The 17884-nt window shown below is 47.1% G+C and overlaps 1 protein-coding gene across 1 annotated transcript in view; it reads left to right on the top strand.

Moving 5' to 3' along the window:
* The window catches only part of POLR2A (RNA polymerase II subunit A), a 33159-nt gene extending 16919 nt beyond the window's left edge, over positions 1–16240 (top strand). The window contains exons 9-29 of the mRNA XM_042473568.1: positions 47–171; positions 967–1177; positions 1597–1806; positions 2482–2650; positions 3220–3314; positions 3916–4119; positions 4235–4457; positions 4809–4992; positions 5557–5728; positions 6637–6742; positions 7035–7240; positions 7980–8204; positions 8413–8659; positions 8796–8896; positions 9859–9963; positions 10166–10348; positions 11321–11524; positions 11625–11811; positions 12671–12784; positions 13827–13976; positions 14122–16240. Coding sequence (XP_042329502.1) covers positions 47–171; positions 967–1177; positions 1597–1806; positions 2482–2650; positions 3220–3314; positions 3916–4119; positions 4235–4457; positions 4809–4992; positions 5557–5728; positions 6637–6742; positions 7035–7240; positions 7980–8204; positions 8413–8659; positions 8796–8896; positions 9859–9963; positions 10166–10348; positions 11321–11524; positions 11625–11811; positions 12671–12784; positions 13827–13976; positions 14122–15278 — 4578 coding nt within the window. The 3' untranslated portion in view covers positions 15279–16240. The remainder of the gene's footprint in view (positions 1–46; positions 172–966; positions 1178–1596; positions 1807–2481; positions 2651–3219; positions 3315–3915; positions 4120–4234; positions 4458–4808; positions 4993–5556; positions 5729–6636; positions 6743–7034; positions 7241–7979; positions 8205–8412; positions 8660–8795; positions 8897–9858; positions 9964–10165; positions 10349–11320; positions 11525–11624; positions 11812–12670; positions 12785–13826; positions 13977–14121) is intronic.
* Positions 16241–17884: the final 1644 nt, after the last annotated feature.

Raw genomic sequence — 17884 nt, 5'->3', positions numbered from 1 at the left:
GATCTTCAGAGACACTTTTTGGTTCTTCCATGCTTTCCCTTTCCAGGTAGAGCGACACATGTGTGACGGAGATATTGTCATTTTCAACCGTCAACCAACGTTGCACAAGATGTCCATGATGGGGCACAGGGTCCGGATTCTGCCATGGTCAACTTTCCGCCTCAATCTCAGGTGAGCCTTTGCTTCTTTTGCCCTCCTCTTCTGTATTATTTCATTCCTCTTCATATGACAGCAAGAGAATAAATGGAGAAAGTGGAACAGTTGTTCAGCAGATTTTCACATTTTTCCAGAGATTAATTGTGATGAGTCCGGTCACCTGATGCATCCCATCCTCCTCCTCCTAAGAAAAACTAGTTTGCTGTTGGGATGGTTAAGGTTTTAGGAATTATATAATCCAAAACAGGTTTCCAGCACAAGCTGAACAGCTTTAGAAGCAACAGCTGAAATCAATGAACAATGCAAGGGTAGGAATCCTCCAGCCCATGATGGTTCACTGTGTCCCTTGGGGCTTCATTTCTCAGTCAAAGCCACTATTTCGAAAATATGGACAGTGTTTTCTAGGAGAAAGAAGTGTGGAAGTTGCATAGGAAGTAAACTCCTTTTTCTGAGTTCAGTATAGCAAGTTATTTTCTGATCTTTAATAACGTGCATTGTAGGAACTACATAGATTTGCCATTTGTTTGTTATGGGCACTTTTCAGCCTGTAGATGGCAACCCTGGCTAGTGTTTCTGTTTCTCTGGGTTCAGATTCTCCTCAGATAGAAGGAAGAGATTGTTTTGCCAGACCTTAGAGAAGGCCCACAAGTTTCATCAGAGGCAGAAAGGGCTCTGGAAATTGGAGGGTAGCCTAGAGGGGTCTTGGCTCAGGATGTTGTGGGCTCAGTCTCTCTGCAGTCTCAGGTGGGCTCATGGCTGGCACTTGAACAAATCAGGATCTCATTATGGCTGTCTCTCTTGCACTGGCAGTGTGACTACTCCCTACAACGCTGACTTTGACGGTGATGAAATGAACCTGCACCTCCCCCAGTCCCTCGAGACACGGGCAGAAATCCAGGAACTGGCCATGGTGCCCCGTATGATTGTCACGCCCCAGTCCAACAGACCCGTCATGGGGATCGTGCAGGACACTCTCACAGCTGTCCGCAAGTTCACTAAGAGAGATGTCTTCCTGGAAAGGGTGAGTTGGGAAGGGAAAGATTCTCCCTATATCCCTTCATATCACAAAGAAGATTCCCTCTCCCTATCTTACTTCAGTTTAACATTTCCTGGCATGAAGTTGGTTGGCTTATTCTCATCCTTTTTCATACCAGTAGCAGCTTCTGTTATAATACCGCGGTTAGTGGACAAGATCTGAATTCCCAAGTCTGAATGTATTCACATTAGATCACTGATTCCCACCCTTTGGTCCTCCAGATGTTTTGGACTTCAGTTACCAGAATTCCTGATTGTTGGCCAGATTGGCTGGGGCTTCTGGGATCTGAATTCCAAAAGAAATGGAGGACCAAATATTGGAAAGACTGCACTAAGGGTAATTGGAGGCTGAGGACATGGGTGCTGACTTTCAGTATTCTTCCCCTTCTCTTGCTCCTCCTTCAGGGTGAAGTGATGAATCTCCTAATGTTCCTGTCTACCTGGGATGGCAAAGTACCACAGCCAGCCATTCTCAAACCGCGCCCACTCTGGACTGGAAAGCAGATCTTCTCCCTCATCATACCTGGTCACATCAACTGCATCCGGACACATAGCACCCACCCAGATGATGAGGACAGTGGTCCCTACAAACACATCTCCCCTGGAGACACTAAGGTACCTTTTTGCTGGGAGTCATGCTTTGGAAAGAGTGTTAGGCAACTGTCTGCCTGCAGCCTGGAGATGGTGGGAGCCATAGTCCAGTGCATTTGGAGGGCATTACATGGGGGAAGTATTTTTGAGGACACAGTACCCTTTTCTCCTGCAGATGGTACCAAGAGGTCTCTACTCATTCCTGTGTCTCTCCAGATGTGCTTCCAAATAGAACCAGTTAGTTATAGGACTCTGGAGAACTCTGGAGGTGTTAGGAAAGGAGGCCTTGCCACCTGTTGTAACTTGCTGCCCTCTTGTGTAGCAATGTGGATTGCACCCAGCAGAATCTGCAATGGGTTGGATATGAGTGGAGCAGCAGAAGGCTATTTGGGGGGTCCTTTAATTCTGACATGTTGTCTGCCATTTTTCAAAACAAGAAATGATGTTTTAGTCACTTAAAGTTACCTTTCTGGTATGTTTCCAGTTGCTTTCAGAAATAAGTAAAATCATGGCCCTGGAGGTGTCCCCCCCCCAAAAAAATGTGCCCCCCCCAAAAAAAATGTAGGGCTAGGCAAAATAAATATTGAACTTGTCTTTGGGATGTAGCTGCATTCTTCTGTTTCTGATCTGCTGCCTGGCAGGAGAAAGAAAGCATTTGCTAGTAAGTGTCAGGCATTAATTCTTAGTCTGTCTATGTAGGTGATTGTTGAAAATGGCGAGTTGATCATGGGCATCCTGTGCAAGAAGTCTTTGGGTACTTCTGCTGGCTCCCTAGTCCACATCTCCTACCTGGAGATGGGCCATGACGTCACACGCCTCTTCTACAGCAATATCCAGACTGTCATCAACAACTGGCTCCTGATTGAAGGCAAGTCAGAGCTTCTGAGGCTTCCAAGGTGCTGGTGTCTTCCATGGCATCTTCTAAAGGACATGGAAATCTTAGCGTTAGTAGGGAAGGGTATTGTTGGAACAGTTGTCATTGCCCCCGAGTCCTGCCAGTTCAATAAGGAATTCATACTTAGTGTTGTGGTCATCCTGCCGACAGACTGAACCTGAGAAGTGGGCAAAATATTTCCCAAAGTAGTTCTTCCCATTTTCCACCAATATCTCTTTTTTGGTATGTTTTGTTGGAAGCCTTGGAATTTCAGGCCCATATAATCTTCACACTTCTTCAAGAATATATTCTTTGACTGCCAGCAGGAGACCAGAGACCCAGTCTTGGTCCCACCAAAAAGGAACTTGAGAGGGGGTGGTCCACCACTATGTGAAAACTGCTGCCGTCCCATGTTGGCTTTGTCCTTCTGTGCAGTTTGGTACTGTTGCTAATTCTGGACAGGCAAACCTAGCTTTTCAAGAGTGCAGAGAGCAATGGAAGGTGGGATGACACTTTTTCTTCATGCATTTGAACTGTCTTTCCCCCCCCCCAAAAAAAAACAGGTCACACAATTGGTATTGGGGACTCCATTGCTGATGCCAAGACCTACCAGGACATTCAGAACACCATCAAGAAGGCCAAACAAGATGTGATAGAGGTAGGGGGAAGCAAGCACCATGCCCCATCTGGTGGTTCCCATTCTGGATGCCCATGGGTGTTATGCAGGGGGCAACAGAAATATGTTCAGGGATGGGAAGACGTAGAAGCAACTGTTCAGATGCTTACTGGGGGTGGGGGGCATGGCTTATTTCATTATCTCTGTAGTGATAGAAGAGAGCTACCTATGGTTCCTGTGTGTTTTTCTTTTATAAATTAGTACTGTTTATGGAGCAGCTTGCACCCCACTATCCTGTGTATAACTTCACATTTAAGCAATGTAAACTTAAACAGGACAATTGTAGTGGAGAGGGTGTGGTGGACCAGTAGAGAGCAATAGAGCTTTTAAGGAGGTATGGATAGGAAATCAAGTGGGGGAAGATTTGAGAGCTGAATAGAGGGTTAGGAGCCTATAGTCTGTGATGTCTTACCCTGCCACACACACTCTTTCTCAAAACACACATGGACTGTAGATCATGAGTAGTTGGGAGCAAGGGGTACAGTGAGATTCAAAAGAAAGTAAGTAGCTTTGGATGATGGGTTTTACCCAGACGGGTTGACCTTAGGGGTTCAGTACTGAGGTTTTTCCCTGCCACCACCAGGTCATTGAGAAGGCCCACAACAATGAGCTGGAGCCCACCCCTGGCAACACGCTGCGACAGACCTTTGAAAACCAAGTCAACAGGATTCTGAATGATGCCCGAGACAAGACCGGTTCTTCAGCCCAGAAGTCCCTCTCAGAGTACAACAACTTCAAGTCCATGGTGGTGTCAGGAGCAAAAGGCTCCAAGATTAACATCTCACAAGTAAGGCCTGCTGTGTCCTGCTACTTGGATGTGCCTGAGTCCCGAACATGTTTGCTTGCCTGCTTAATTACAGCCCATGGATGACAGTTTTGGCTCTTTCTCCTCTGCCCCACAGGTCATTGCTGTGGTGGGACAGCAGAACGTTGAAGGGAAACGTATCCCATTTGGCTTCAAGCATCGTACACTGCCTCACTTCATCAAGGATGACTATGGTCCTGAAAGCAGAGGCTTTGTAGAGAACTCGTACCTGGCTGGCCTGACCCCGACAGAGTTCTTCTTCCACGCCATGGGAGGCAGAGAGGGATTGATTGACACAGCTGTCAAAACCGCAGAAACTGGTGAGTGGATGGCAGTGTAGAATGATGTCTGGGAAAGGATGTGGGGCAGGGGAAAATCAGGATGTAAACCATAACATTAAAAATAAGAAAAAGCAGTTTTACAAATGCTATTGTGTTGTTTTTTTAATCAATCCATGAAAGTCTATCAGAACAAAAATAAGTCTTGGTCTGCCTGTGGAATGACGGCAATAATGGGGCCATTCTAGCCTCCCTAGAAAGGGAGTTATATCACCTAGGGGCAGCCACTGGGGAGGCCCTTCTGTTTTAATAGTCAGGCTTAATCCATTGGTATAGAAAGGAGTCTCCACAACAACCTTACCAGGTCTTGAGTCCTCCTCTGCCTCTCACCAGGTTACATCCAGCGTCGACTGATCAAATCTATGGAGTCAGTGATGGTGAAGTACGATGCCACAGTGCGCAATTCCATCAACCAGGTGGTGCAGCTGCGTTATGGTGAAGATGGTCTAGCAGGGGAGAGTGTGGAGTTCCAGAATCTGGCCACCCTCAAGCCTTCCAACAAGGCATTTGAAAAGAAGTGAGTCCAGAAGTGAGGCTCTGGGTCAGGTGTACGGGAGTAGCAGAAATCTGGCTTAATTCTGCAGTTCTTGGACTTTACATAGGGCCTCCTATCCATCTCATTTATGTGACTGTGAAATCCAGAGCTCTGTCTCATCTTGGGAAAGTGGCTGGGATTCAAGGAAAGAGAAAATAATATGCTGTTAGTGGGAAGTACTCTCTTAGGAGACCTCCTGCCTCACTTAAATGGTTCAAAATGACTGTTTATGTGGTACTTCCCAGACGAACGAGGAATGCTTTCCCTCGCCCAGGGCTGCCACAGAGCCATAAAAATACAAAAGTATGTTTATTTTTTAGCTCATACCAGTCCTTCTGGGATGGCCATTCTGGCCATTGTCTGCTATTGTGCAAAGGGCTCCAACCACAGCTCTCTGTAGGATATTGCCTTGCTATTGTTTTTCTGGCTGAAAGTTTGGGCATTCCAAAGCCAAGTCTGATGGAGGGCACCATCACCGTCCTCCTGAAAGCTCTGCTTTTCTTTTTTATTTATTTATTATGTATGTATTTATTTCTATGCTTCCAGGTTCAAATTTGACTACACAAATGAGCGGGCGCTACGGCGCACCCTGCAGGAAGAGATGGTGAAGGACATCCTCAGCAATGCCCACATCCAGAATGAATTGGAGAGAGAGTTTGAGAAGATGAAGGAGGACCGGGAGGTGCTGAGGGTCATCTTCCCCACAGGGGACAGCAAGGTGAGAACAGGCCTCAGTATCTCCTTCTGCTTCCCCCTCCAGGCAGCTGGACAGTTCGGAGTTGGGGCTTTCTCCTTCTGGAGCCAGTGCTGGATCTAGTTAGGCTGCTGGGCTGGTCGAGGAAGGCAGTTTCAATGGCCACTCCTCTGGGTTCCCGTGTTCCATTTTCATCTCCACCCATCCTCTTAATCATGTGTTTTGCTTGTGACAAGAATATAGCAACTTCCTCTCCATGCCTCTGTTACTCCTTCTTCTCTTCTTTTTCTTAGTTCCAGTAATCGGAAAATTAGCGGTGCTAGACTCGGTGGTGCAGATGTGCATCCATCCACCTAGTGTTTCTTCTTTCTCTTTAGTTGTTTTTATGTGCCATCATGTCAGTTTTGATTGATGGTGACTTTGAATGAGAGACTCTGAATGAGAGACTGCTCACATTTTGCAAGCTCAGGGCAGCCCTGGCTTCCTTGATTCAGTCTTCCTCTTTTCCTATTACTTGTACTTTCAGATTTTCCCATCAAGTCTTGTCATCTCATGAGGCTTCCAAAGTATGATAGCCTCAGTTTAGTCATTTTGGCTTTTGGGGAGAGTCCAGGCTACTCGTCTCAAATCAAAAGCAAGGGAGAAACCTGTCCCTATATTTTAGTTTCTCCCTTCACCTTTACATGGAATATGGTGCTGGGGATGGGGTTGAAGAAGCATGAGGTTGCTCTTGGAGGAGGGGGTGTAAAGATGCAAAATGACACCATCTAGCCCAGGGAATGGGGATCATGCTGCTGTTGTGGACTGGACTTCCCAGTTTTCTTCACCACTGGCTGCGTTGGCAATTGTGGTTCAACATGATTCCCACCATTAGGTAATGCATGGGATGTTGGTTCCTACCAGTCAGTCTGCAAATGTACCTTTCCAAACAGGTGGTTCTTCCCTGCAACTTGCTACGTATGATCTGGAATGCTCAGAAAATTTTCCACATCAACACCCGCCTGCCCTCTGACTTGCATCCCATCAAAGTGGTGGAGGGTGAGTTTAGGGAACTGGGGACTCTGTTGGTGGTATGTGGAGAAGGAGATGATTATTCTTTGGCCTTAGAAAATACCAACTTGAGTTGGTTTTGTTGTCTGCTGGGCTGTGGGATATGCTTTTTTATCTCCTGGAATGATTTATTGGTCAAACTTGGGAGGAGAAGGTGTTGATCTTGAACAGCACAGAAGAGGGAAATAATACAACCAGATGAGAATTACTGGCGTTGTGACCCATATGATGATCCCCAGAGGTGGCTTCATTCTCCATTTCTCTCATCTTTACTTCTCAGGTGTGAAGGAATTGAGCAAGAAGCTGGTGATTGTGAATGGTGATGATCCCCTGAGCAAACAGGCCCAGGAGAATGCCACCCTCCTCTTCAACATACACTTGCGCTCTACACTCTGCAGCCGGCGCATGATTGAAGAGTTCCGTCTAAGTGGGGAAGCTTTTGACTGGCTGCTAGGCGAGATTGAATCTAAATTCAACCAGGCCATTGTAAGTACCCATGGGCTACATGGGACCTCCTTTGTTTTTCCCAGGAAGGTTGCCCCCATGTAATCTGTCAGAATGAACCTAAATTCATCCGGACTAGAAAGTTTCTGATTTTGTTCAAAGAGCCAGGAAGAGACAAGGGATCTTAAATCGCATTGAAGTCGTTCAGCATGGTTTTTGTGACAAATGAGCTTCAGAGAACCTCAGATTCATATACTGTCACAGTCACAAAGATGAGCTTTTGCTTCCATTTTTGAGACACATGTTGATCTTATAGTTTGTTTGACGCAGACCTACTTCAAACAATAGTTTAGTGATCTGACCCCAAACCGTAGTTAAGATTATCCCAGTATTAGGTTTTTGGCATAATGCTAAACTGTGGTAGTTAAAGGAATCAAAGCAAAAGCTTGCCATTTCCTCATACCAGGTCGTGGGGAGCATATGATCACTATGTCAGCTGAATTTTCTTCCTGTCAAAAACCATCACTTTATTTTGCCCAAAATCAGCTCACTGCATCAAACATAGGAAGCTGTCTTACACTGACTCAGACCATTGTTCCATCCAGCTCATCTTTCCTAGACTTTTGGAGACCCTTGGTATTACCAGGGAAGTTGGCCATCCGAGTAGCAACCAGGCTTAGCCCTGCTTAGCTTCTAAAATCAGATAGGGTTGAGTTGTATGGTGTTAATGAAATTCTGTCCATAGAGCAACCTGATGCCAAGGGCTGTTTCCCTCCCCTAGGCTCATCCTGGTGAGATGGTGGGGGCCCTGGCTGCCCAGTCCCTGGGTGAGCCTGCCACTCAGATGACCCTGAACACCTTCCACTATGCCGGTGTGTCAGCGAAGAACGTAACGCTGGGTGTGCCTCGACTGAAAGAGCTGATCAATATCTCAAAGAAACCCAAGACCCCCTCACTGACAGTTTTCCTGCTGGGCCAGTCTGCGCGTGATGCTGAGAGAGCCAAGGTAAGCAGGAAGGGGCAGCATAGCACACAGCATCTAGTGCGGAAGAAGCAAGAAAGAGGTGAAATGGAGCTAATCGTGTGCCTTTCAGGCTTCTTAGCCTTGCTACCAAATGTATCCACCCCCCTCTGGCTTATCAGGTTTTCTCATCTTCATTTTGTGGTCACTTAACAGCATTCCTGGCCTTAAAATCTGCCTGCTTTTTCCCCAGGACATCCTTTGCCGCTTGGAGCATACGACCCTGCGAAAGGTGACAGCCAACACTGCCATCTACTATGATCCCAACCCACAAAATACTGTGGTGGCCGAGGACCAGGAGTGGGTGAATGTTTACTATGAGATGCCTGACTTCGATGTCACCCGCATCTCGCCTTGGCTGCTTCGGGTGGAGCTGGACCGCAAGCACATGACTGACCGCAAGCTTACCATGGAGCAGATTGCAGAGAAGATCAATGCTGGTGAGGACCAGGGCAAGGCAGGGGGCAAGCACAGGGGCTGCCCTGACTCATTCCTTGCTTCATTTTCATGATGCGCAGACCTCACTCTCTTTTCCATCTGTAAGTAAACCCATCTGCTTCTTGCCTTCTTTTCCAGGTTTTGGGGATGACCTGAACTGCATCTTCAATGATGACAATGCTGAGAAGCTGGTGCTGCGGATCCGCATCATGAACAGTGATGAGAACAAAATGCAAGAGGTGAGCATTGCCCAAGTGCAAGACTGGGAATTAGCTCTCCAGACAGTTGATTTCAGTAGAATTCCCAATAGTCCTGCCTGACAGCACCTGTGGTGAAGAATGCTGGGAGTTGTAGTCCTATCAGCATCCCACTTCTCCCTATAGCTTTAATATTTTGCTGTTGCATCTGCTGGGGTGATGGCGGAGGAGGAGGCAGGGAGACAGGCAAAAAGCAAGGAACTCACCTGTTGAAGGAAAAGGGGAAGAATTTCTTCTTGTCTGTGATAATGAATTTTACCAAAATTGGTATCTAGACTATACCATACCCCAGAATGTGGGTTGGGCACCTTCCAGCTTTCCTTTATAAAGTACAACAGAAAAAATAAATGTTTTTTTTTTCTTCACTGTTCTTTTCTTTTTTTAAAAAAAAATGTGGGTTGAGGTCAAAACAGGTGCAGGGACAGGTTGCCTTGTTGCAGAGGAGAGTTGCGCCTTCTGGAAACGAGATTTTGGCTTTCTTTTTGCCTCTGTCATGATGGAGGAACTTGAGGAGGCATGTGGGCCCATGATCCACATAATTCTGACCCCTGCTCTAGACTGAGCCTGTGGGGCTGTCCCATAGGGCCAGGTCGTGATAATCAGTTTCTGTGAAACACAAAATGGAAGCTGAAATTTCATTCATGTCCTGGTGGTGGGTCTACCCATATGTAGATGGGATTGACCACTCTGGCAACAGAATATGCTCTATTTAGAACTGTGGTGGAATCCAGTACAGCTTCTCTTAAGAGTATCCATCCTTTCCAGCAACTCTCAAGCTCTTCCACTCAAACTCTGACCTCACTCTGTGTCTGGATTCTATAAATGCAGTTTACTACAAGATACCTGACTTTGCAGCAGACTTTTACAAGCTCTTATCCTGTGGACATTGGGGTGGGTTGAATAATATTGTGCTACATTTCTTGTTTCCTTTTCCTGTTGCTCAGGAGGAAGAGGTGGTGGACAAAATGGATGATGACGTCTTCCTGCGTTGTATTGAATCTAACATGCTGACTGATATGACTCTTCAAGGCATCGAGCAGATCAGCAAGGTGATTATGATGCATATCTCTCCATGGGGTTGCACTTCCCTAACCTGGGGCCCTCCAGGTTGGGGAAGAGTTCTGTCCAGTGAAACACTGGTATTTTCTTTCTCCTCCTACCCCACTTAAATGTCTCTGGCTGAATATGGGTTCACTCGGAAAGTACCCCCCCTCCCCCCGATTTTCAGCCCACTCTTCATTTCCTCCCCAGGTATACATGCACCTGCCCCAGACAGACAACAAGAAGAAAATCATCATTACTGAAGATGGGGAATTCAAGGCCCTGCAGGAGTGGATCCTAGAGACAGATGGCGTGAGCCTCATGCGAGTGCTGAGCGAGAAGGATGTGGACCCTGTCCGCACCACATCCAATGACATTGTGGAGATCTTCACGGTGGGCATCTGGCAGGGCAAGATGCCCAGTGGGAGTTGGGTTGAAGCTGAATGTCATAGCATCCATTTTTTTATAAATGGAGGGGGATGTTGTGCAATGAATGAGGATTCTTCTTTTGACTGATGTGTTTTGAAAGGCTATTAGTCCCCCATTTCCTATAACTTCATTCGTGATTGATTTTGTTAAATGTAAGCATTTTATTGTTGTTCCAGTATTTTTAACCTGCTTTGAGAGCTTTGAGAATGGTGAAGTACAGTCCACCAGCCCCGTACGTGGGCTTGAGCTCATGTGGACGGCTAGCCCAGGGAGACAAAAGGGCGCACGCCCATGATGGCATGCACAGGAGTGGACCGCCATTAAAATAAACAGGACCTGAGGTCTCACGGTTTTTCCCATGCATGGGGTGGGTGGGTGTCCGGAACAGATCCTCCACGTACACAAAGGGCCCACTGTACCCATAAAATATTTTTAAAAGAGGACCAGTATGGTGACATAGTTAAAGTATCGGATTGAGACATTTGCCGAAGAATGAAACTTTACTTCTCATCGATCACTTTCTCTCCCAGCCTTGACCTACTGGGCAATAAGGTGAGAGGTAAAGAGCCTGCCTGATGGTGATTGGAGTGTCAGACAAGGACTCTGGGAAACTAGGTTTCGAATCCCTGGAAACCCACCGGGTGACCTTGTGCAAGTCACACTCTCTCAGCCTCAGAAAGTCAATAGCAGCAAATATGAATAAATCTGATCAAGAAAACATGATAGGTTCACCTTATGGTCACCATACATTATACTCTTGGCCTAAAAAGAAAGTGATAGCAAACTTACCTCTCAAGAAACCCTCAGAGAGGGTCACCATAAGTCAAAGTGGAGAGTAACAGCAGGAACAAGAGTACTACAGACACCAACTTAAAGAGGTGCCATGTTTTTCATCCTTGGTGGCCTTTTGCTTGATTCTTGTTGTCTTCCTTACAGGTCCTGGGCATTGAGGCAGTGAGGAAGGCGCTGGAGAGGGAGCTGTACCATGTCATCTCTTTTGATGGTTCCTATGTCAACTACCGCCATCTGGCACTGCTCTGTGACACCATGACTTGCCGTGGGCACTTGATGGCCATCACTCGACATGGTGTCAACCGTCAGGACACAGGGCCCCTCATGAAATGCTCCTTTGAGGAGACGGTAAGTTAGTGGGAGCACAGGAGGATAAATCATCATCATAACTGCTGGTTGGTTGAGGGGGTTTTGAGCAAATGTTGAATCATGCTGTCCTTTGCCACAGGTTGATGTCTTGATGGAAGCAGCCGCTCATGGTGAAAGTGACCCAATGAAGGGTGTCTCAGAGAACATCATGTTGGGCCAGCTTGCTCCGGCAGGCACTGGCTGCTTTGACCTCCTGTTAGATGCAGAGAAATGCAAATATGGCATGGAAATCCCCACCAACATCCCTGGATTAGGCGTCGGTGGACGTAAGTACTCTGTGACACTTTCCATACCTAACTAGTGTGGACGTTAAGAAGCAACTTACCTGGAAGCCTGATTTCTCTACTCAGCTTTGTGGGGAAGCAGGAGTGATAAAGCAGATGGGGCAGGGCTAGTGTAGAGGTGGCATTTGGCTGCTTCTTCTGAAGAAGTGGACTGAAATCCAAAAAAGTTGGTTCTAAATAAATTGATCTTGATCTCCTGGTTTCTTTTCCTTTCCCTCTTTTTGTTACAAGGAATTACTAAGTGGCTATGACACAGCAGCAGCTTTACCAAAACATCCAGGAATGGAACCAGATATCAATCAGTGGTGTCAAGATTAGATTATTGGCCTCCCATTTCTTTAGAGGAATTCTCCATGTTCCTTGCATACACATTACTGTCTTGTGGAGTAAAATCCCATGCCATTTCTCTTAAGCAAGAGATTGAGTTTGCAAGATGTGCTCAGGAAACAGTAGGATGTAGGGGAAGGAGTCCGAAGGTGAAGGAGTTTCCTCTTCCTAGACTGTTTCATACAGTCTCAGTGCCGCTTCAGATTATGGGTTTAAAGTAGGGAGATGTTCATATGGCAGGTGGGTTTCAGGTCAGAGGTGGCTTGGTGTTTTACATTGTTCTCTGCTCCCCCTAAACTCTTCTAAACAGAGTATGGAAACATTATTTTCTTGTTGTAATGCAAAGAAGGAAGTTCTCTGGGTTGGTGAATCCTTGCGGGTTGAGTTGGGAACTTATAGGGAGCTAAACCTCATGGGGAAAGATTGTGTATGATCACAGCCCTCCTCATTTCTTTTCTTGCACATCTCCACTTGGACCCAGTATCCTCTTCTCTAACTCTGATCTTTCTTCCAGCTACTGGCATGTTCTTTGGCTCTGCTCCCAGCCCCATGGGTGGAATGTCGCCTGCCATGACCCCGTGGAACCAAGGTGCTACACCAGCCTATGGAGCCTGGTCTCCTAGTGTTGGTAAGTGTTGAGCAATGCTGTGCCTAGATCCTTTAGTGCCAAATTCAAATTTGCCCTGTTCTGTTGATTAACAGTAGTGCTCTAAGGAATTTGTGGGAATGTTGATGGCTTTATCCTTAGAAAATCCTGAGAACTATATTAGTTTGGGAAACATGTGGCTGGCCTTAAGGGTACCCAGGCAGTTTCTCAATTGAGGGGGGATTTCAATTCCAGTCTTGATCCAACAGTTTGGCCACTTTACTCACTGTGGGATTTCACCCTCATGCACACTCCTAGGCAGCCCAGGGGATACCAGAGAGAGGGGTTGGAGAGCACTGCAACAATGTCAGATTCACTGCGCATTTTATTTTTTGTTCCTTCTAAAATACTGGAGTCTTAAATTTGTTCATTCAAATATGTTCCAAGTGGTATTTGAGAATTTGTCCCAGTTAGAAAACACAGTGAAAGGGTTTGACGTTTCTAGGAATTAGACTGCAGGAAATGACTGACAACCCAAATCCATCTGACTCATTTGGCTCTTGAACTGCTGCAGGGACCTTAAGATTTTATGATTTTATTTTTTTACAAATAGGATTTACACATTATAGTTGCCAAGCTGTTGAGCCGTTTTGTTTATTGGCAGTCTTCAGGTTGCTTTTAAATGGCTCTGTTTTAATGATAAGTTATTACACTTTTATCATTTTGAGCAATTACTTTTTTGTTTTTTGTAAAACAGGTAGAAATTATTAAAGAAAATAAAAGTGGCTTGTAATCATCATTTGTAGCAGGAATGTTAGTATGACACCATGATTCCACTGCTTGGTAGTGGGCAGACTCCCTTGGGAGGTGACGAATTCTCCTTTGTTGGAGGTTTTTGAACTGGCCTGCCTGTAAGGGATGTTTTAGCTGTGGTTCTTGCATTGGAAGGGAAGTGGGATAGATGACACTTTGGATCCCTTCAGGCCCCTTCACTTTCAGGGTTCTGTAAACTGTCTTTTTAGGATCTCGGTAGTTCTGAGGTATGTTTCCTTTTCTGATTGTGTCTTTACTGTCTCCTCTGCAGGGAGTGGAATGACTCCTGGGGCAGCTGGTTTTTCACCCAGTGCTGCCTCCGATGCCAGCGGCTTCAGCCCTGGCTATTCTCCAGCCTGGTCCCCCACCCCAGGTTCTCCTGGATCTCCGGGACCTTCCAGCCCATACATCCCCTCACCAGGTGGGTAGTGGTTGTGTGTTTGTGGTGTGACTCCCCCATCCTAGTCCTGCGGGCTTTAGAAGTCTGAGCAGGGTCAATCTTTGGCAGAAAGGCATGTCATAAACAGTACCAATCATTCACAATGGTTCCTCTTTCCTTTCTCCAGGTGGTGCCATGTCACCCAGCTATTCCCCAACATCTCCCGCCTACGAACCCCGCTCCCCTGGAGGGTATACACCACAGAGCCCCAGCTACAGCCCCACATCACCCTCCTACAGCCCAACCTCTCCTTCATACTCTCCTACTAGCCCCAATTACAGCCCCACCAGCCCCAGCTACAGCCCAACCTCACCCAGTTACTCTCCAACCAGCCCCAGCTATAGCCCAACCTCACCTAGCTACAGTCCTACCAGCCCCAGCTACAGCCCCACGTCACCAAGTTACTCTCCAACCAGTCCTAGCTACAGCCCAACATCACCCAGCTACAGCCCCACCAGCCCAAGCTACAGCCCAACGTCACCCAGCTATAGCCCTACTAGCCCAAGCTATAGCCCAACATCGCCCAGTTACAGCCCCACCAGTCCCAGCTACAGTCCCACATCGCCCAGCTACAGCCCTACCAGCCCTAGCTACAGCCCAACAAGCCCCAATTACAGCCCAACGTCTCCAAATTATACCCCGACGTCTCCCAGTTACAGCCCCACCTCTCCCAGTTACAGTCCAACCTCTCCTAATTATACCCCAACATCTCCAAACTACAGCCCAACTTCCCCCAGCTATTCTCCAACCAGTCCTTCCTACAGCCCTACCTCGCCCAGCTATTCTCCCTCCAGCCCCCGCTATACCCCACAGTCCCCTACTTACACCCCCTCTTCTCCCAGTTACAGCCCCAGTTCACCCAGCTACAGCCCAACCAGCCCCAAGTATACCCCCACCAGCCCATCCTACAGCCCAAGCTCCCCAGAATACACCCCAACATCCCCCAAGTACAGCCCAACCAGCCCCAAGTACAGCCCGACTTCTCCCAAGTACAGCCCGACTTCGCCTACCTACAGCCCCACCACACCCAAGTACAGCCCGACCAGCCCCACCTACTCTCCCACCTCACCCGTCTACACCCCTACTTCTCCGAAGTACAGTCCGACAAGTCCCACCTACTCGCCGACATCCCCCAAGTACAGCCCGACTTCTCCGACCTATTCGCCAACCTCTCCGAAAGGCTCCACCTACTCGCCAACCTCCCCAGGTTACAGCCCAACCTCGCCAACTTACAGCCTCACCAGCCCAGCCATCAGCCCAGACGACAGCGACGAAGAGAACTGAAAGCGGGGGGAGGCACCTATCGCTGCCTTGGAGAACGGTTGGGGTGTGATCTCTGGGTCATGCGCTTTGTGGTTTGAGGAAAAGATTGGAAACCGTTTAGGAGATGGGAAAATTTGCCTGAAATTTCTGTCACTTTCCTGGTTGGCCCCAGCTTTGACCAAGTGGGACTGTGGGTGGGGATCCTATGTCACTGAGTCCCATCTCTCCCTCCGCCTGCATCCCCCCTTCCCCGGGTGGAAGAAGTTTTAGTCTCTGCTCTTCTTCATGTTTTGGTATTTTTATCTTTTAAAAAAAACTTGTAAATAATCATATAGACTACCTAATAAATCTGCAAATCAGGACCCTACAGGGTAAGCCCCTCATGCAGTGTGAAGGGGGTCGGACGCGCAACCTTCCACCCCAGTAAAACAGAGCCAAGTTTCTGATCTCGTAACTGTTCGGGAGGGGAGAAAAATGACATTTTGAAGCTATGATTACTTTGAGCATCGGTTTATCCTCTGTTGATTTCCTAGCTTCAGGTCTATAGTACACCTTTCCATGTCTGTTGAGAATTATTTATGTTAAAGACATGTTAGAAGGTTTCTTGACTTAGGTGCATTATGTGTTCACTTTTTCTCTCTCCTTTGGTCTAATGAGAACGAAGCTCTTTTTTAAGAGGAGCTGTTTTTAACTCTATAAAAAAAACAACCTCTGGTCAGGATGGCTTGGTTTTCTTCTGTCCTGCCTGCGTCGCATGTTGAAAAGTTTGGAGTTGGCCCCTGGCCTTGTTTTCTCCGGTTCTGCTCAGGGCTGAGAGGAAGGGTGCCAGGCTACTTGTTCTGGACATGTTGGCAAGGGAGAAGAGCGGCCAGATCAGTTAAAAGCAATGTCGTTTCGTTGGGTGTTTGGAATTCTTGCTTTTTTCTCTGCACTCAAAATTGTAACTTTCTGAAGGAAAAAAAAATAAAAACCTTTTTTACTAACTTTTGACCTTGTCTGCATTAATTCTGGGATGTTCTTTAAAAGCTTGGCAAGTCTCCTGCGCATCACAACAGAGGGTTTCTTAACTTACAGAACTGGCTGCCACATTTGACAACTCCACAGAAAGTGGGGCTTCCACATCAAGATGGATGTAACCTTTCAGTAGCCCCTCAAAGTCAGTAGCTGAACATTACAAATGGGAAAGTATAATAACAGCCAAAATCTACAAAACAGTGATACTTTTATTTGGCCAACCGGAATGAACAAAAATACATGTTGCAAGCTTTTGAAGCTCCACTGCCTTCTTCCTCAGGCAAAAGTGATTTAAAAAATCACTCCCCTCATACAGGAGAGGAAAACTGATGCTAGTCACAAGCTTGTATTTTGTCAAGATGATGTTGGTGTGTCGTTCTGTGTTGAGAGGGTGCAAAGGGATATCTATAGGCAGGCCCCTCTTCCTCCTGGCCTTGTGGCACTGGAAACCAAGCGCTGAAAAGCTCAGGAGATAGCATTTGAATTCTTTTGCCTAGCAGAAGGGGTTGTGACTTCAGAAGGGATGGAGATGTCTTGGATCTCAGAGGAAGTACCTTTTTGCATTGGTGACAGAATTCAAATTGTATCCCCTTTATTCCAAGGAGGTTTGCCATTGCCTTCCTCTGAAGCGGAATGAAAGTGACTTGCCCACTGTCCCTCAAACATAATAATAAATATAATAAAATTTTATTTATATGCCGCCCTTCCTACGATCAGGGCGGCTCACAACAAGTTAAAAACAATCAAACAATAATATACACATTAAAACACAGTTAAAACAAGGCAACAATAAAAAGCCCCATAGCCCAGCCTCTTGGCCACGAAAGAGGAGGGAGGCCCACAGGATATTTATTCGGGGAATGCCTGCTGGAATAGGAAGGTTTTGAGATCCTTCCTAAATTGGGCCAGGGTAGTGGACGAGCGGAGCTCAATGGGCAGCGCGTTCCAAAGGGCTGGGGCAGCTATGGAAAACGTCTTCCGAGTCGTGGAGACTAACCTGGCCCCAGGCACCTTCAGTAGCTGCTGCCCAGACGTTCTGAGGGTGCGAGGCGGAATATACGGGGAGAGGCGGTCCTTTAGGTATCCTGGGCCCAAGCCATTTAGGGCTTTATAGGTAATTACCAACACCTTATATTGGGCTCGGAAGTGAATGGGCAGCCAATGGAGATCTTTTAAAACCGGTGTTATATGGCTGGTCCTGGGGGCACCAGTGACCAGCCGGGCTGCCATGTTCTGCACCAATCGTAGCTTCCAAGTTTGGTATAAGGGTTGCCCCATGTAGAGTACATTGCAGAAATCCAGTCTCGAAGTTACCAGAGCATGTACAACAGTTTCTAGGTCCCTCTGGGCCAGGTATGGGCGCAGCTGGCGAATCAGCCGAAACTGATAACAGGTGCTCTTGACCGTCGCATTCACCTGAGCAGTCAGGTGAAGCGACGAGTCAAGAAGCACCCCCAGACTGCGCACGGAGTCCTTCACAGGGAGCGTGACCCCGTTCAGGACAGGTGGAACCACCGCCATTCCGGATTTTTCCATGGCTGAGTGAAGATTTGAACCCTATGATCAACATGTCTAGAGGTTGTGGTATGGTCAACATTGTTACCTGTGCATTT

Source organism: Sceloporus undulatus, chromosome 6, assembly GCF_019175285.1.
Source record: "Sceloporus undulatus isolate JIND9_A2432 ecotype Alabama chromosome 6, SceUnd_v1.1, whole genome shotgun sequence".
Lineage (NCBI taxonomy): Eukaryota > Metazoa > Chordata > Lepidosauria > Squamata > Phrynosomatidae > Sceloporus > Sceloporus undulatus.
This window is presented reverse-complemented; position numbering and strand designations above follow the sequence as displayed.